At 44.2% G+C, this 20,708-nt stretch overlaps 1 protein-coding gene across 1 annotated transcript in view; it reads right to left on the reverse strand.

The window, feature by feature from the left end:
* The window catches only part of LOC121835874 (sclerostin domain-containing protein 1-like), a 53,112-nt gene extending 47,483 nt beyond the window's left edge, over positions 1 to 5,629 (reverse strand). Inside the window, exon 1 of the mRNA XM_042290415.1 lies at positions 5,219 to 5,629. Within this exon, the coding sequence (XP_042146349.1) occupies positions 5,219 to 5,345 (127 nt within the window). The 5' untranslated portion in view covers positions 5,346 to 5,629. The remainder of the gene's footprint in view (positions 1 to 5,218) is intronic.
* Positions 5,630 to 20,708: the final 15,079 nt, after the last annotated feature.

Raw genomic sequence — 20,708 nt, forward strand, 5'->3', positions numbered from 1 at the left:
TCCGATTCTCCTCCCCCGCGGTTTCTACCCGTATGGTGCCTGTAACGCGTTTCCAACTGGTCCATGTGTCGCGTCCAAAAATGTAATCCCTCAATTTCTGCCTGATGACGCCATAGAAGTATCGTGTCGCCGGCCGCGATTTTGGCGGTGTCATGGTGGCGGATGTAACAGGCTCTTTGCTCTACTACAAGTCGCTCTCCAGATTGTTGACAGTCCACAGAAGCTGCTACAGCCCAGAGTTGGGACTTTGCGACGACAGCAACACTCGCCTTCGCTCTTACGCTTTGCTGGGGACTTTTAGCGCCATCCGCTATGGGTCGCTATATTCGACAGCGTGACACGGCAGATTCTGCGACGTATTTGTTGCAACTTCGGGGCCAATTTTTGACGTATGGGTGGGAGCGGACGCTAAACACAGCAGTCAACGACGCGTTCCTGGCACCGTATGCGGAGCGCAAGTTCGTCTGCTTCTTGCATAGGGGCTGCAATGATGACAGATGACCAAACTCTTATTGGCTGACTGAAAAAAAAAAAAAAAATAGAGGGTAGACCTTAAAATCGAGACACCTTGCATTACGGTCTACCCCCTATCCTTCAAATCAAGGCCAATAGACCGATCTCACTAAGCGTTCGGCGCATGCGTGACGTCGCCATAACTTTAGTTCTCAGGAGGCAGATGGCCGTGCACGCGAGAGCTCGTGCCCTCTCGTGCTTTACACGCGCAGTGCTCCAGCGAGGTTGTCGCACATGCAAAAATACTAAAGTTGCCTCAATGCTTTGCGACAGCGGTGGCATCGTCAAACTGGCTGGTGAGATCGGTCTATCAGAGCTCGGCGTCGTTCTGACGTCACCGGAACTCCTGCCCAAGAAGCAGACGACTTTCTCTTCGCGTGTCACATCGCTTGCAGTGAGCAAGGACCAGAAGAACCAATGCCACCTAGAAGACAATGCCTGTCCCCCCAAACGTCACCACTAGAAGATGCACGCAGCGCCACCTATAGTTTGCGTCCGTGTCGCCTCCAGCGCGCCTAGCAACGTCTCACAACGCGCGCCATGCTACCGTGCTGCGACGCTACGACGCACGCATCTGCCGTTTGGCGGCGTACTTTCCTCGAGCTTGGGAGTGTTTGCCGCTTGGGGGCGAGTCGCGGATCCACTAACGACGACCTAATGCGCAGGGCTCATCTTCTAACTGGTAATGGTAGAACAGAGTCTTATTGCGATCGACAAGACACTGACGTCCCTGTTGTTTACTGGTCTTTCCATGCGAACCCGCCGACGCCATGACGCATGGATCGCATTTCTCGAGTGTTGCCTAACGTCGAAAAAAAGAGAAGCCCTCGTGCGTTGCATCCCAAAGTTTGTCGGCGGAGGTGCGAGCTCTTAATGACAAACGGTGCGTTCCAGATGACTCCGAGGCTACGAAGTCTCGATCGGTGCCGTGAAGCCGCGTCTGGCTTCATGGCGACTGATGACGTACCCTTGAAACGTGGAAGAAACCTGGCGCTGCCGCGTCCGGAAATGGGTTCGACTTCACCGCTGGGAATCCTACTATTTCGAGTCAACGACAGCCAGGCTCGTGCAGAATGAATCGTGGCTCAGCCTTGCCGTCTGCGTGTACGATGTACGCGAAGGCAAGAACGGCGGTTAGCAACAGGTATAGGATGCCAAATACGACTCATGAAATCTCCAATTGGATACCTGGGAAAGATGGACCCTTTTAAAAGGGGCAAGGTGATGACCCCAATGTCTGCTCTTTCTAGTGACTCACTGGAATTATGTCATACTGACGGCCGCTTGTATGTAGTCATATAAATAAACCAGTATAGTTCTTCAATAACCAGTAAGGGGGGGGGGGGCGACAGATTACTTGATATTCCTCGGCAGGTGTACCCAGTCTTCAACTTTGGAATGCATTGTGGACCTCACAAGTTTCATACAGAGCGAAATGTTATTCCGTGACAAGGTTCCAGTTAATAAACATATTTTTTGGTGAAATTATAAAATTCTGCAGTTTTTCTTTGTTTACATACTTCGCGTCACGACCAATAATCACTGTCCAGAGAAAGGTGAGGACCATAATGTCAATAATTACGACGATGATTTAGTGACGTGACACATGTTCATCACACATCATCAACTGATTATTTCACAGTAACCTAAAGACAAAAAAAAGTTCACACTCATCCTCTTCTCCGGTGCCAAGCAACACAATAAATATTGGATAAGCCCCTCTATCATTCGCACCAAATTCGGCATAAAAAATCGGACATATGCACGACGTATCGAACAGCCGTACATTGCCGGTGCGCAAATTGTGCACAAAACAACGGGTGTGTCATGATTTCACATTATTCCGTTCCCACGCGTCGTACGACATGTCCAAGGTGTCGTCGGCCATGTATCTTGCGCTTAACCCTTCTCGCGACGTTCGTAGCCTTTGGTTAAACTCGAATTCTTTCTAGTTGCAAATTTTCTGGACGATAATCCGCACCTTGTGTACATTGCTCAGGGGAAACCTTTGGAAAAAAGAAGTTTAACCGCGGTTATAGCCTGTATATGTTGCATGTCTGCACCTGCTGTATAGTTTGCACTTGGTTTCTAGTTCGCACGTAAAACATTCTCATACAGGGCACAGATTGAGAAATTCGCGCTTTATTACATCGCAAAGAAACTCGTATCATACGTGAAATTCACTAAACCTGCCATGTCTCGACATAATAAACGAGCTGGAGAAAACAAACCCTTGTATTGGTCCGCATCTGCAGGTATACTTCACCGCACAGCAATTAAACTTTTAAACATGTATATTCCGCGGATTATACTCCTTAAATACCGTATATTTCTCATAGATAAATACCACGCGCGCTTTTAAACAAGGCTTTGTCAAGGTTTAGTTAACTGGGCCTGCACCATGAAGTGAGCGACAGATTAGGCCGATACTCCCTGCTGCGGCTTTTGAACTTGCTGCGATGACTTGGGCACTACTATGGTTGCGGGTGCTTCTGTTGACCGCGGGCTGACAGCATTAGACCGGGAGGGAGGGGAGGCCCCGCTCACAGAAAACAAAGCTCAGCTCACACAAAATAGGGCTAGTGGGCTGGTGTCCTGCTGACCTCCTTCTGGCAAACTACTGCTCAGTGGCAGTCGTTGAATACCTGTGACCAGACAATTTATAGGTTAAATAATGTCAATTTTCGAGGAAGACTAGGCGATTAAAAAAAGCCACCTTTCGCTGCGTCCCATTTTGTGACGCCAAAAGAAAAAAATCCCTTTTATTGAGTAGCCGTTACTATTTACCCGTCAGCAGATTTAGAACTCTGTTTATTTTTCCTCGTTCGATCTAGTTCATCTAGTTCCAATATTATAGCTACTATTAGTATCGAATTCTGCCATTTCTTTCCGTGATCAGACTAAAGCAACAAAATTTTAAAGAGAAGCAGCTCTTCGGGGGTATCATGTTTTGGACACTTTCTCAATCAACAACGCCGCAAGCACAAATACGGATTTTTAAATCAGTTGTGTCCTTCTAATCACCAAGAACATAGACATTTTAATTGTCGCAGGTATTGTAGCTGAAAGCTAAATACTTAACTCTAGAAAATACCTGAGTAAAGTGTTTCTTTTACCTAGGTTGAACGTACAAAACAAGGAAACTTGTCCATCGAAAAGTCATGACTTGGTGTCCGTCGATCGCCGCGTAATTTTGAATGTCTGGTTATGTTATATGGGTTTTGGGCTGTTAGAGGCTTGTGGCATATTTGTTCGGCTCACTGGACAGGTTGCTGAGATTTTGGCAAAAGAAATGAGCGCACTTTGACTCGTACAAGAGAGACATAATATTATCACCTTAGGCGCGTTCTTTCGAACGCGCGATTAACTATTTGTTCTTGTTCATTCGTTTCTTGGATTCATTTATAAGGCAGTATTCTATCGGATGAATAAAGCAAAATATATCAAAATAACATACGTAAATAGCTCAAAGAGAAATTGCTAAAAATAAAATCTTGTTTCGAGTTTTCGACTTTTCCGAGTTTTAAATGAAACATGCAGAAACAATGCAACAATTGAAAAAGAAAAGATTCGCCAAGTCACAATAAGTAATATATTCGGACACGTCAAGCATACTGACTAAATAAGAGCGCAGAAAACAAAATCAATATAGAAACAAGGGGCTTGCTCGTACACCATAAAAAAAAAAAACACGAAAACAATGCATTTGCGTCGGCACGTTTTTATGAAGACGGTGCTTGAGCGAGCTATCATGTTTTTGTCACCACCTGAAACGCCTGTGGGGGTAAGTTCGTTTGACTGATTTTTCTTTCTGGCATACAAGACAGTATGAAGAGACATGTACAGCATGCTATTGCATCTATTTTTCTGGTGTGGTGCTAAATTTGTTAAATCAAGTTAGGTGAATTTCAGTAATTGTTTTATTCTCTCCGATTCTTTTCATTTGCTACCCGAGTTTAAAAAAAAAAAAAAAAACTTTAATAACTTGCGGCGTACTTTGAGAGAGTCCCATGAAAATATTTGCATTATTGCAGTAACAGCAGCACTGTCATTAAAATTATGTCAGTTAGCAATAGTTAGTAACATTAACAAAACCGGTTTCGAACTGCTGTCGGTTTATTCATCAGGGTTTTAGTGTCAGGAGTTCATGCAGCAGCAGCATATAGAAATAGAACGCACCTTAGGCCTGCATAAAGCCTTCCTGGTGTATCAAATTTTGACATGACAAAATTTGACGTGACTATTTCATTTATATGAAAGTATAACATTATCTTTAATTAGATTGTTGCAATTAGATTTCCATATACTTTTCATTGCACCTCACGAGTCCTTTTCTCCAAGAGCAATCCTACAATCAAACTAAAATCAATTAGGGAACGTATTCACTGGTCGAACCAAACAAGCACACTCTAAATTCTAGCACTCTAGATGCAATAAATTTTCAATCAATGTTTTATCTTCACAAATCAACTGTTTTATTTTTTTTTTTTTTGGGGGGGGGGGGGTCCATTTAATATAGAAGGGAAGGGGTCGATTAACAGTAACCTACTATCGCTTTATTAAAGATTCGTCTCGGCAATTCCTTGTATCGTTTTCTAAAAACTAAAAAATTAATTTAGCCGGTGCGATTTACCGGTGTCTACAGGTATCTACCGAAGAAGAAAAAAAAAATAAATGATGTCAAATTGAAATTGTAACTTCCCACCTTTCTTCGAGAGTAGATCCTTATGCGGCGGCTCCAGGGTATCCGTCCTTTGCACAGCCATCGATGGAAACGGGCACAACAACAACACCAACGCAAAAGGCACGCCCACGCCGGCGATCACCACCATGACGCCGTTTTTCCTTTTGTTCACGGAGTTTTCTTAAAGCTTCCGAAACAGAGCTTCCGAGAAATGGCTCGGTGCTTCGCGGAGTCGGTTACTCGTCGTCGAGTGCACTCGGAACAAAAACACGTTCATGGTCTCCGGCTTCAATTACCCCGACGCAGCAGCGGCAGGCGTGGGGGTCTTTCTCGAACGACGGAATGGCTTTCATTGAGACGAAAGCGGGGAGGCGGAGTCCTTCGCTCTCTCTCTGCGGGCACCCTCGCTTTCGGGGACGGCGTCGGTGGTCGTATGCGGGGCTGCGACCGGTTGCTGCTGCGACAAACGGATGACGGCGACTGCCCTCGACGTCGCCTGCGTCCCGTCGACCGCGTATATTCGGAATCGAGTTGATCGAGTTTCGGCATCCGGAGAACGGTGGCCTCTCACTTCCGCATCTGCTGCCAAGGGGGAGGCCCAACGGGTCGAAGGACGGGGGCGTGGGCAGGAATATGGAGTCACATGGCTGAACTTCTTTCGAGGTGCTTCGTGGTGTCCTCGAGAACCCTCGAGCGTCGAGAAAGAATTGCGAATCGTGTCGTGCGAGTGTTCAAAATCTCCAGCCGAAATTAATTTAAACAATGTACTATATCGTATAATAACGTCTTGAAAATTGTTAGGCTTGAATGGCAGTTTTAAGTATCATTGTGACAACGGTGGGTAAAAAAAATGTAAAGTTGCACTTTGGTTTCTTGGTCAAGCTGTACGCATGGACATTTACCCCCTTTTCCCGTATCTCAACACTTCCCCTGTAATACGGAAAACTGCGCTTTGTGAAGGACGCTGTGTACGCCAACTGCAGTCAGGCTTTCAGGCACGCCACTTCGCGTCTAGCATTATCACGCCATCATTTTATAATATTTTCTTTTGTTTTAAAGTTTTTTCAACTGACACATTCCTCTTAAATCGCCTCGGAGTCCCCTCTCCGGCTTCGTCTGTTTCTTTTTTATTTCTTATTTTATTTGTTTTCCTTTATTAGTTACGTTGCGGGCCCGCGTAACTCGCGGCGGCGGGTCAATTGGGCTATCTATCTTCGGCCCTGGCACTTTTTTGTTATTTCTAAGCTAAATCAAAAATAGCTTCAATAAAAATGATACATTGGTGACTTTTTATTAAAATTAATGGTTTTTAGTTCAACTAACTCGAGTCTAGTCATTTTTGGTGACCACAATGCCAGAACGCCAAAAAAGGTTTTGGCTAAACCTTTCTGGGTTGCCAATAAAAAAATAAAAACATTTATTTGCTAATTTTTGTTTAATTTTGCTCCGCCTGCCTTACATTACATGGGAAAGGAAAAGAAACACCACAAGGAGCAAGTTTGCCAAGTTTTCTTGTTTTTAATATATTTACTACCCATTCACGGTCTCCCCGTCTCCTTACATGTCTCTATAATATACTATTGCCACGAATAAAAAGAGCAGATACATACAAAAAGCGCGTTTATTTTTTTATTCATATGTTTTCTTACAGCCCCTTCTTCCCCCTCCCACTTTTTTTCTGGCTGTAAGAAAAAATGTACATCAATTCCACAAAAGAACAATAAACATAATGAAAAAAAAGTAAGTCTGAACCCCCCCAGCACAATAAATTCATCATAAAATAAGCCAGCAGTAGGAATTGACACCAATCTATTGGACAGCACATTCCAGCCATAAATAGTCTGAAATAAAAAATTACAAAAAAATCAGCATTTTACAAGGTCCGCGCGCGAAGAAAGTTCTCGGATATTTTCATTATTATTAACTCTACGTGAAACGTAATTAGGAGAAATGATGTTTATAGAATGATCTATACCGATGTTGCCAAATTAAGGATGAATCGTGTACAGGAATTTTATACGAAGACAATTTCATTTTAGTTCCAAGGGATTTCAGCATAGTAAGAGCTTAGTTTCAAAGGGGCTATGGCGGGAATCAAAGTTATTTGAAGCGTATATCTCGGCATAGGTTCTGAACTGCTTCTTTTTGACTTATTCAAATTTGCGTGTATGGGTTCAATACAATACGAGCGTAGTCTATAATTGGGAGGTTGTAAGAAAAATGAAGGATGGCTTTGAGGCCGAGTTAAATATATATCTATATATTTTTTTTATTACGATGTAAAATGTGAAACATGCCGCTAGCCTTGGAACACAAAAGCGTAACTTGATTGCTCTATGTTAAAATCTTTGGTGAAGGGAAGTCTAAGATACACAGCCTCAGTACTAAATTTTAAGGGTTGTTATTCATAAAAAGAAAAACAATAAAAAAAAAAACAACAGAAGGGACTATTTTTTGTTCACTGGTAAATCTGATGGGGTACTACTTTTTGATACATTAAGAATTGCTTTATTTGTCACACCACTCCGAAATTCGGTTCAGATCGCTCTGTTGAACAGTAACGTTATTTTCATTGGATAATCCGTTATACAAAACACAATCGTCTCCATACAACTTGGTATTCGAAGAAATCGCCTGTGAAATATCATGATTGAAACTAAAAAATGAAGGTGACCCAAGACAAAGCCTAACGGTATCGTGATGCCATGTTTGCTGATGTTGAATCAACTTGGTTGATGATGACACGTTGTGTTTTATCATCAGGGTGATTGACTATCCAGTACAGAACTTGAACGTCGATGTTTATGCTACGTAGTTTGTGAAAAAAGGAGGTGATTAACACCGTCAAAATCTTTTTTGAAATCTACGAAAATGCGATCGTTTTTTTCTCAGTTCTTATCAAATGCACAAGCGAGATCAATAAAATTGAAACGGTGTCGCATTCGCGATAATCCTGAGCGGAAGCCGTGCTGAACCGGTGAAAATAAGTTATTTCTATCGCGTACCCTCTGACTGGCGCAAGAATCGACAGATGGCGGCAGCGGCCCCGGTGGCTTACGGCTGCTCACAGCCACCCTGTCGCGCCGAAAGCAAACGACATGTAACTGAACTGGCTCGAGGAAATGTCGTTTTTACTTGTTTTGTTTCCATTGTATGTGTTGTATTGGGAACGAAAAATAAATTATGCACTGACCAATATAGCATTGAAATTGCGCGCGCTGTTTAGGAATCCAAAAGGTTACCTGCCTTGGGCGCGTTTGGAAGGCTGCTGAACTGCCGTAATCCGTCGCTGTCGCCATCTGTAGGTTGTTGCGTCAGTTAGGGGGTGGGGAGGGGGCGGATGGCAGTGGTTAACAGACGGGCGCTGTATGTATGAAAATTAAGTTATCATTTTTTTATTTCTCACTCGGATAAGATAGCGTTTTTTTTTTAAATTTTGATGGATGCATAGGCGTCTCTCCGGTAAATTTTAGCGCGATATGTTACCAAGCCTGTTTATGCGGTGACTTCTAAGGATTCATCCATATTGGGAACCCCGCAGTCCACTCAAATAGTCTCCGGAAGGAAACACCGATGTCTGCCTCAACAAAATTACGTACTACCCAGACTTGTGCCCGTTACTTGAAAAGGTAATGGATTAGAATTACAATTTACCGAACCTCAAAAGTAATGAATTACCTTTACATATTGCTTTCATTGAAAATTGAGATTACTGTACTCGTTACGTTACAAATTACTTTTCCGTTACTTTTCTCGTACACTTATAAGAAAACAGCTAGAATCAATGTTGATGATTTAAAAAAATGTTCTGCGACACAACTATTCTATTTTTCATACTCCCGCATCGTGGTAGTCCTTGTAGAAATACAATATTGTATCTAAGAGAAAGGACGTAGGTGCACTTTGTTCACCTGTAAGCTAAAAAGGCAGCGAAAGCTGCGGTCACACCCTCTACCCCGGAAGCTTACGGCGACCGAAATGATCCCTTGAATTCGGGAAAGAAAGCTAGCGGTACGCATACTCAGTAGCAGCGTCTACCTTTGCTAGGAGATCAAGGAGACAACGCCGAGTAAGTGCTGTTTTCTTGATCTTTTTTTTTTTTTTTTTTTTTCATTTGTATGTGCCTTGCACGCTTTTCTTGTGGTTCTAGTGACTGGACTGGTCATACAAAAAAAAATCGTGTTTTATTTTCGGTTATTCTCCTCTTCAGTCTGTTTTCTATGTTGTATAACTTGCTATCTTTTTGCTGCTGAAATGCCTTGTCACATTGCTCCAGTTACTGTAATATGTTCATATATTTAAAAACTAACGAGTAATAAAAATAGTCCGTTACCAATATTTATAACAAAATCACACTAAGTAGTCATCAAGATGACTACTTAGTGCTTGTTGACTGTGACTCAGACCACTTTGCTGGCGAAATTTCTGAGGTTTTGGCCACTTTTAGTAAATGCTTGGAACCACTGGTTATCACGCACGAATTACCAGTAAACGGTTCCATAAGATTTTTAGACCTTAGGCTGCAGTGTCTCCCCACACACACCTGCTGGCTTTATGAACCAAGGAGTAATAAACCCCTCCTGTCGTTTTCGTCTGCCCACTCTAAACTGGTAAAAATGGGAATCATCAACATTTGCTTTAAGAACGCCCTTAATAAATCCTGCTTTCACTTAGTCAAGGATAGCTTTAAGAATCAAGTAGTGAGGCTCACGGCCGCGGGCTACCCGTTGCGCCTCTTAACGATAGTCGCAGAAACTCTACTAAAAAGAAGACGGATTGAGAATGCTGAACAAGTTAACAGGAAAAGCAGAAACATCACAGTACTACCGTACCTACACAAAATATCCCATAATCTGAAAAAAGTGGGACGCCCAGCTGGTGTTCACGTGGTCTTTTCGGCTCCAGACAAGCTATCTATGATGTGCAAAAAAGTGAACTCTCATGTAATAGAGAGACAGGTGTGCGCCAAGAAACACCAAAGCCAGTTTGTTACATGCGTTGCGGGTGTTGTCTACTCTATTCCCCTGTCCTGTGGCCGGAGATACATAGGGCAGGCAGGACGTTGTCTTAATGAGCGTTTAAGAGAGCATCGTTATAATGTGTCTCAGGTTGTGTCGGGGCACCTTGGGGTGCATTGCCGCGATTGCGGATGTACTCCGTTTTTTAAACGATGCACGGTCATCAGAAAACAAAAAGATAAACTGACACGTGAGATTATAGAAGCCCGCGCCATTGGACAATCGGGCTCTGAGTGTGTTAGTGCCCCGTCACTTGCCTTGACGGAAAAGGAGTGTATTTTTCTACTCAGATCGGAGAGCAACGGTGCCTGCAGATGACTCTAGGAACACGTGTAGTCCTCCTGTTGTGTTTTTTTTCTTGGCTTTTGGGCCGGGCAAATTGTGTATTTATACAGGTTGTCAGTGCCAATAAAGCTCAGTTGTAAGTCAGCGCTGTGTGTGTCTACCGCCTTCTACTCTGTCCTTGTCCTTGCGCTGTTTGTTTTCCGCTAATAAAATTACTTGAAGAAGTGACTGACTACCAGTGTTGGGTAAAGTACATATAAAAGGTACTTCAAGTAATGTACAAAGTAAATGAGACGTGATATACTTTAAGTGAAGTATTAAGTACACTGGGTGCAACGTATTTGAAGTATTATAAATACAATGTACTTTCTAAAGTAAAGTACAAGTATTTTAATGCAATATTTCATGATGCCCTTTCATTCCTCTATACCAGGGGTGGCCAAGCTGCGGCTCGCGAGCCGCATGCGGCTCTTCGCGTCTTAAAGTGCGGCTCGCAGCTCCCTCCCCCCCCCCCCCCCCCCCCACGACTTTGCCTCTCTCCCGGTCACACGAGCACTTCCCCAAAAAGAGAAATGGAAAGCGTTTTAAATCGAAAGACGGGTTGCGGTTTGGTAGTCTCGTGCTACTGCTACCTTACGTACAGTTGGACTGCTTTGGACTTGGATAGACTGAAAGTAGTTCGAGTTTCGTTTATTTCTCTGGACTAAAATTTGTCGCCCCCCCCCCCCCCCTCCCCCTTTGCGGCTCTCGGAAGTTCCGTGGTTTTGTTTGTGGCTCTTAGGCCGGGTCAGCCTGGCCACCCCTGCTCTATACAGTGATTTTTTAACTAGTATTCATTGCGCAGCGGTAATCAGGGGTGCATGACCTATTTTCAAAAACAGCGGCGAATATTTAATAAAGTCAAGTGACCTCAGAGTAGTTATTTTCAGGAATGGAGCCAAATTCAGAAGTCCCTCTTCTGACTTTGGCGCCCCTTGCACTGGATTGTTGCACTCAAGGGGACTAAATGTACGAGGAGAGAACTTGACGTCAGCCCTGTAGCTCACGGAAGCAATCTTCTGATAGAGCAGTGTCCTCTCCTTAATGCGAAAAAACAGTGAGTGTGCAAGTGCGCTGGTAATAATTAATCATAATGTGACACCTGGGAGTGGGGTGCGAAAAAATTAAGGAGCTTTCAAACAGAAGGAGGACAAAATGAGAATGTCTCAAAACATTGTGACGTTCTCCCCCTCTTGTCTTTTATTTCGACGTGAAAATTAAGTTTTTCCGCACTACAGTCGCAGGTGCTATATTATGATTAATTTTGCTCTCCTAATAATTTAAACCTCCTGGCTTGCGCTGACCGACAGAGAAGTAGTGAGAGTTCAAAAAGCTACGGGAAAGCCGCTACCAGAACAAACGGAGCGATGCGTCGTCTGCTTACGTTTTTGGCAAAATTAGAATATCCCACCCAGTTTTTCTTCGGAGTTGACAAAGCATCATTTCGTGTTACAAATTTAACAAAACCAAATATGGGAATTGTACTTTGAAGTCGGAAATTACACTTTCCTCGGAAAGTACCAGAAAAAAATACTTTAAGTAAAGTACAAGTACATACTGAGAGAATGCACTTCAAGTAAAATACAAGTTTCTTAACCCTCTATGAATTAGTACTTTAAGTACAATGTACTTAAAGCACTTATTAACACTGGTAAAGATAAATGTCGGCCTGTTATCGTCAAATTAGAGTCAAACAAAACAAAAGACAATGTTCTTCAGTCGAGAGCTGCTATTGAATGAAGAGAGGTTTATCAGTGAATGGAGACTTTTCACCGGAAACGCGCCAGGTTAGATCTCAACTAATCAATTTCGGAAAACAAAATGCAGAATTCTCACTAGTATATAACGAATTGCACAGAGAAGGTATACGCATATAACTTCACTAAGGACACCATTTACGAGGTCATCGCCACTGGTGCCGCGCGGGCAGCTAGGGATCAAGTCGCAAATGCTACGTTATCGACTGCATGGACGTATCAACGAGAGAGAGGGGCTTAGATCGACAAACTGGTACCCCCGGTCACTACATGAAAGTGACCCCCCCCCCCCCCCCCCCCTGGCTCCCTCCATGTTGTACAATTTTGACCACTAGACACGTGACCGTACCGAATCCTGAGGTTTTTACGCAACACTGAGCAGAGATTTCTATTGCAATCGCAGTAAAAAAAGCATGATAAACTATTTTTCGATACTGTCAGCCCCAGAGATCAGTGTCTGACTCGGATAAAACCCCAAAATACAGCACCGCGACTGACGGCATATAGCGGAGCCATTGCGAAGCTGCTCGAGTTTTTGTTGTGAAAGCATGTTTTAGACTTAAAACAAACTAAACTTATCTCGTCGGTACTGTTGTTAAAGACCAATAAGCAACTATCTGTGCGCAGTACTTTGTTAAAATCTAGACGTAAAACTTTTAGGTCACATGTCTAGTGTTAAGAAGTGTGCGCCACGGTTGAATGGGGGTAACTTTCATCTGCCAGTTTATCGCTCTAAGCCCCTCTACCTTTGGGACGCCTATATAGGATATTTTGGGGATTTGTTCAAGGCGCTGCTTCAAGGCACGTAATATTCCATTACATTTTTGCAATGTTAGAACCGCCATGCGCTGACCTGATGGTCATAGTTTAATTATCGACTCCAGTGACTGCGAAATTATTGTGTTAACTGAAACATGGCGGCCTGGTGAAGTTCGAAATTGTGAAATATTAATGTGTGGCAAGCAATATAATGTATATCGGCAGGATCGAGCTGAAAGAATGGGTGGTGGAGTTCTTGTTGCCGTGGCCGATTGTATTATCTCGCATGTCGTTAACGTTTTAACTGACCTAAAAATGGTTTGCGTTAGTATAAGTATAAACTACAAGCAGTTCATTTGGGGTGTGTGCTACCGGCGAACCAATGCTTTGTCTTCCTTTTCTGAACGTTTACAGGATTCTGGTAATATAATCTATAACCGTTTTGCTACGTCACAAATTGTTCTCCTCCGTGATTTTAACTTTCCTAGCATTACGTTGTCTGCTACGCCTTCTATTGTACACCCATTTTCATCGGAAAGAAGTGACTGCCTGGTTTGAGCGACCGTTGTTTGCTGCATATTTATATACCTTTGCAAGCTTCCTTCAATACTGTTAAAGCTATTCATGATTATAGCAAAGCTGACTTTAATGCTAATAATAATGAAGTAGGATTCTTTTTCGACACGTTCTTATATCTAGTTTTCGGACCTTCTGTTAGCGAAAACTGGAAGATATTCAAACTCAAGGTAAATGACCTCCTTGAGTCGCACATTCATTTGAATGGATTTTCTCAAACTCGAATGCACCATGGTTTACTAGAACGACCGGAAGACTTAGAAATAAGATGGAAAGAAACGTGTGTTCCGCGCTGCGAAGTGTCATCCCACAGCTCACCGATGGGACGCACACCATGCCGCTGCCGATTTTTACATGACATATGTGTGTAGTGCCAAAATCACTTCAATTTCATGTTGCCATCTCTAAAAAAGTCTGTGCGTCTACTTTCACGCACAACACTCGGAGAACCATTCAGCGCAACTTATGAAGGCAGCTCAGCGAATGACGATGCCGAAACATCTGCTTATACCAAAAAGCGCAGACTGAGTTGTGACATTACGCAATGCAAGCGTTTTTTGGTCTAAACATATGTTTCGGCATCGTCATTCGCTCAGCTGCCTCCGTAAGTTGCGCTGATTGGCTCTCCGAGTGTTGTGCGTGAAAGTAGGCGCACAAACGTTTTTTAGTGTGTATAGCCCCCCCCCCCCCCCCCCGGTTTTCGAACACCATGAAAGAAAAAAAATAATGAAGCCGTAGCTGATAAAGGTAGCCCTATTTGTTTTGAGGAGTGTGCCAGTTTACTCAGTATGCTATATTTGTTAGCTGTTTTTCTGTCCCTCCATAAGTAATGATGGATGTACATGTCTTATGAATACCTCCTAATGTACCCCTTAACACTTAGCCCTGAAGGTATTGGCAACATAAACAATTCACTTAGAGTGTGTTCATCCAGTGGTACAAACCACATAAACTTCTTTTTTTTTTTAATACAAAAATGCACATTTCAGTTATTCTCCTGGGTGTATTTTCTCGATCACTGGAACAGGTTGTTTTGCCAGAGGACTGAAAGAGGTCAAGGCGGTCCCAGCTCAGAAAGGAGGTGATAAATTTAACCCTCGTACTTTTGCCGATTTTGCTGACCAGTGTCCCATGCAAATTTCTTGAACATGTCATTTACTCTAATAATTAAGTTTTTCCGTTCCTTTCAACGTGGCCTTCGAAAAATGTTCCCACGCGAGACACAACTTGTATAATTCACGCATTCTATCGTTGAGTCTCGTTCCGAAGTAGATTGAGCATTTTTACACTTCTTGAAAGCCTTTGATAAAGTTCCCTATACTTTACTCTTGTCCAACTGTAGTCAACTAAACATTGACCTTGCGGTACTCGCGTGGATACAATCATTTTAATTAACCGTAAACAATTCGTCAACGTCAATAACGCTAGCTCTGATATGGTATCAGTAACATCAGGCGTTCCTCAAAGCTCTGTGATCGGTTCGTTTTTATTCCTCAAATACATTAATGGTTTACCGACTCCTGTATCCTCAAAGATGGCTGTATTTACTGACGACTGCGTTATTTATTGAGAAAATACTAGCGACTCCAATTCTGACCCACTGCAAAACGATATTAATTCTGTTTCTAACTGGTGTGACTTATGGTTCATGATACTCAACGGTAGTAAATGTAAAGTTTTAAGAGTGTCCCGTTGTGTTTCATCTCAACCCCATTATACGCGAAATAAACGCTAAATAACCATCCTTCAGGGACACAGACGAAGGGAAACAGGACAAGGCGCACTCTCAACTGATGTTTATTGAAAAATTCACACGTTATATAGCCACACACACACACACACACAAAAAAAAATTCATTTCTTTACTATCTACTCAGCCCGCGTTTCAAAAATTCAAACTCATTTGTAGATAAGGATACCGACGTGTCACTTATACAATTCTTGTCTCTGGTCCTAATTGCATACGCCTCGTGTAATTCCCGCGACACTTTATCTTTGTATCTAGCCAAAATCTTGGTGTCATTGAAGGCCGGGGTGCAAGAGCATCTATTGCAATGAATTGCAAGGTGCCCCGAAGGCGTCGTTCTTGTAGAGGCAGCGTGCTCTCGGGTGCGATCATTAACGCACCTGCCCGTCTGGCCCACGTATGTCATCCCACACGTCATGGGGATTTCATAGACGACGCCAGTGGCACATTCAACGTACTTATTTCGATGTTTGGTAGTGCAGGGATCTGAAGATGGCTGTGGTGAATTGATCTGGCGACAAAGTCGCGCCATCTTATTGGGTGCTGTACGTTGAATGTGCCACTGGCGTCGTCTATGAAATCCCCATGACGTGTGGGATGACATACGTGGGCCAGACGGGCAGGTGCGTTAATGATCGCACCCGAGAGCACGCTGCCTCTACAAGAACGACGCCTTCGGGGCACCTTGCAATTCATTGCAATAGATGCTCTTGCACCCCGGCCTTCAATGACACCAAGATTTTGGCTAGATACAAAGATAAAGTGTCGCGGGAATTACACGAGGCGTATGCAATTAGGACCAGAGACAAGAATTGTATAAGTGACACGTCGGTATCCTTATCTACAAATGAGTTTGAATTTTTGAAACGCGGGCTGAGTAGATATTAAAGAAATGATTTTTTTTTGTGTGTGTGTGTGTGTGGCTATATAACGTGTGAATTTTTCAATAAACATCAGTTGAGAGTGCGCCTTGTCCTGTTTCCCTTCGTCTGTGTCCCTGTATTTTTTCGGCGCTTTTTTGCTTGCAATGAACCAACTGGCCCAAATCTCCACCTAACCATCCTTGTCGTGTTAGCCGCTGAGACGAAAGCAAGATCTCAGACGTCCGAAGGTTGGTCTTGGCCAAACCCGAATAATCCTTTATTCCGCACTTGTCCTCTTAACAGCTCGGGTATCGCGGAGCCACATATGGGCCTGCGCCTACATGCGTGCAAGTCATATTGACACAGATAATGCGTGCCTCATGATAACTTATCGAGGCACGATAACACCACACCCCCCTTTTTCGAGATAAAGCAATGTTTTCGGGGTGGAGGACAATACACTGCTACTCGAGGTTTATAACAAACTGAAATCAGTCACACTACATTCAGCGACACCATACCAATTAGGTTTGTTTACTCGGCGACCAGATCATGTTACATATGCCGGAGGGACCGAATGGCAACGGAGCGCTAGGTTCTCCTTGAAGCGAACTAGTTTGACTAATTACGGTACTGGGACCAGCTGCGCACCATTCTGTCAATGGATCACCGCAAGCTTTTTTTCCCGGAAAATCGTAGTTGTCATTACAGAAGCCCACCCTTTCCCTGGCACACTTGAGCTGCACCAAGGCTCTGAGATTTCGTTCGATCAGGCGCATGTTATGCAGTCTCACCACGTACGAGCGAGGTCGGTGGGCCAGCTGAAGGATGACGGTATTCTGTCCATAGCCTTTCACCAAGATAGAGCCACCAGGTGCCAAATCAGGCAGGTGACGTGCCGCGTGGCGGTGGTTGTAGAAGCGGCGGTCTTAGTACCGGAGTAGAGTGTCCTCCCTACGGACCTCCTTCAGCTTGGAAGTAACCGGCTCCAGCCTCTTTGGCTGAAGGGGAAGGGTAGTGCGAAGCCACCGACTCATCAACAGCTCCACTGGCGTTTATCCTAGTGGTCCCGGCGTGTCCCTGTAGGCTAACAAAACCAAATAGATGAGACTTCGACAATTGTCCCTTAACTCTCTTCATCATCCTTTCAACCTCCCCGTTTCCCTGCGGACACCTAGGGCTAGATGTAGCACTTCTGAAGCTGTAGTTCTTTGCTAACGGTTGAAACTCGTGGCTGACAACTTGTTTCCCATTGTCATTCATCAGCACTTCAGGTACACCATGTCTCGAAAATACATTCTTCAAATGAGCAATGAGTTGAGCACCATCGAGCGGCTCAATAAAGACACGGCTCAGGAAAGCGAGAGACGTATTCTACTATATGCAAGTAGTTAGTCCCTTAATGTGGCAGATGTCTGCTGCCACATTTTGGCACGGCTTCGTCGTCGTCGGAATTATAGGCTCCATCAGTTGGTCACGGAACTGCAAACAAACACAGCAGTTCGTCACTAACGAAGTAAGTTGAGAGCTTAAGCCTGGCCACCAGACGGACTTATGGGCTCTCGCTCTGCACAGTACAATGCCCTGGAGGCCTTCATGAAGATTGTTCAAAACACGGTTCCTTAGTGCTTGTAGAACAAGAAGACGGCTGCCTTTATAGAGAACCCCTTTACACACACTGAACGTCGCACGTTCCCGCCAGTAGGGTTTCAAGACTGCTCGTAAAGAAGCTAGGCTGGGCCACCCCTTGCGAGTGTAGCGAACTAGCTGTTGGCAGGATTCATCACGTGCCTGCTTTTCAGCAACTAACCTGAAGCTGTCAGACTCACTCACGTCTGAAAAAGAATATGCAACAAAGCCGCTTAGTTCTTCAACTGAGAGGGAGGGCACTGTTCGCTCTAAAAGGGTGCTCGTGGGAAGGCATCCACAATAACTAGGTCCTTTCCTGGCGCATACTCAACCTCGAAGATAAATCGCATCAAACGCATCCTGAACCTTTGCATGCGTGGCGGAAGCAAATCCAGTGGAAACAGGCCATAACACATTGGTCACAAAAGCAGGGTGACTAACGGTTTATGGTCTGTTTCCACTGACGTGCAAGCCTCTCAAGTAACCTTCAAGGCGCTCCGCGGCCCATCTTCAAGTCAAAGCTCCCCTCCCGATTTTCGCGTGGCGTATTTTAGTGGAGGTTAATGCCCTCGAAACAAAAACCACAGGCCTTTGTTCCTTATCAGGCTGCAGTTACATCAAGACCGCACCTAAGCCATATGACGACGCTTCCGCAGAAGGAATCGTGGTATACTGAGGGTCATATTTCGTCACGCAGTTGTCTGAACAGATGGCTCTTTTTAGATAAGAAAGAGCCCTTTCTTGAGCGGCTGTACATACCCGTTCTGCGTTTTTTTTTTTTTTTTTTGCACCAGCTGACGCAACCACGCTCTCTTATCCGACAGATTGGCGATAAACCGCAAACAGTGATTAGCAAGGCCCAGACGTTTGCGTACTTCGGCCACATTTTCAGGTGCATTCATATCACTCATCACACGAACCTTCGCGGGATTTGGACATATGTCGTTTTTGCTTAGCCACAGGCAAGAAATGAAAGCTCCTTTAAGCTGAATTGATGTTTTTCTGTTGAAAGTTAGAGCTGCTTGGGCCATGCGATCCAGTGTGCGTGATACAACCGCTCATCATGCTCGTCCTGATCAGAACCAAAGACCGGCACATCGTCCATCAAGTTCACTACCCCTGGCGTTATATCAAGAATTTCGCTCATGCGTTTTTGAAAATAGCCGGGTGCGGATGTTATGCCAAGTGGCAGCCGCTCAAAGCAGTAACGGCGTATGGTGTGATGAACATCATTAACAACTGAAACTCTTTCGTCAACTTTACTTGATAGAAAACCAAGCTTGCATCAAGTTTAGAGAACACCTCTGCTCCGCTGAGAAACGCAAGGGTGTCATCAGCCGTCGGAAGTACATAACACACTGGTGTTACTTCATTGTTTAGTTAAGTCAAGTCGACACAAATACGCACTTCGCCCGACGGTTTTAAGATATGCACTATGCGAGCACACTACTCCGTCGGGACATCACATTTTCCGAATGACTCCAATAATTTCCATTTTGTCTAGTTCTTTCTTTCGCCTCTCATTGGGAGTAGTATACGACGGTCGGTACGAATGCGAATACGGCGGTCTCTCATCTAAATCGTAATACGACGGGCGGTGTGAATGACACAGGCTCACGCCTGCTCTGAGACAAATGCAGCACTTTCCTTTCATTGTTCTGAGACTGTGGAAGAAATAACGTAAGCGTTTCTACACCGTACGGTGAAGCGAAACCTGGTCAATAAAGCTTGATGATCCACTAGATTCTAAGCCCAGTATGACGGACGTGACCGTTTCAACGACAAAAATCGTTTGACTAGTGGAATTATGCTTCCACAGTATGGTGGCAACAAATATTTTCTTCACCTTCGATTCGTCAGTGCCTCGTGCTTTTAAAATTACATCGCAACACTCTAGCGTCTCAGGCAAGCCAGGGGATGATACAGGAACTACTATTAAATTTATTCATTTATTTATTTATTTAAAGTCAACTTTAGCGGATACTGCTGTGTCGTTTATGGACACTTGTACCATACGAGCTTTTCAACTACTGCTAGCCAAAAGTATCAACAAAGTTCATCCGCCTGAGAGAATACTACAAAACTCACGACTCCGGCAAATCGTGCGGCGCTCCGCTTCCTGCCATCGGGGGGAAATTTCCCCTTGTCAAATCTGCCGGGGGGAAACTTCCCCCCCTCAAATCTCCACCTCGCTGCCTCCACGGCGGCCTTGCTCTGTTCATCACGTGGGTCCGGAGAGCCACTCACACGCTCTGTTGGCTGTCAGTTAATCGCTCAAGGCCTCCACCGCTTTGGAAGTCCCGAAAATAGGAAAGGAAACACACGAGATTTCGTCGGAATAATGATTGTTCCGACAAAACCGGAATAATCATTAGCGAGTTTTAGCATAGGGGGCGCCAAAGCTATGGGTGCCCCAAACAGCTCGTTGCATTGTAATGATATACGCATAAGATCTGGGCATGCGCAGTGGGACGCCCCAAGCTGTTTGGGGCACCCAAAGCGGTGGGGCCCTCTATTTTAAAACTCGCTATTTATTCCACACTTGTGATCTTTACAGCTCGGGTATCGCGGGATCAGAGATGGGCATGCGCGTGCATGCAAGCGAGTCATCTTGACACAGATAATACGTGCCTCATGATAACTTATCGAGGCACGATAACACCAGTATCCTCTTGACTTAGTTGCGGCCTATAAGTATCTAGGAGTTCATATTACATCTGGCTTATCATGAAAGGCTCACCTTGACTACATCATTAACAACGCTATCCCCGTGCTGGGTTTTCTTAAAAGAAAATTTTCTTTGGCACCCCCAGCGTCTGAAATTAATTCTACATAAAT

This window comes from Ixodes scapularis, unplaced genomic scaffold, assembly GCF_016920785.2.
Source record: "Ixodes scapularis isolate PalLabHiFi unplaced genomic scaffold, ASM1692078v2 PGA_scaffold0__279_contigs__length_252992795, whole genome shotgun sequence".
NCBI lineage: Eukaryota > Metazoa > Arthropoda > Arachnida > Ixodida > Ixodidae > Ixodes > Ixodes scapularis.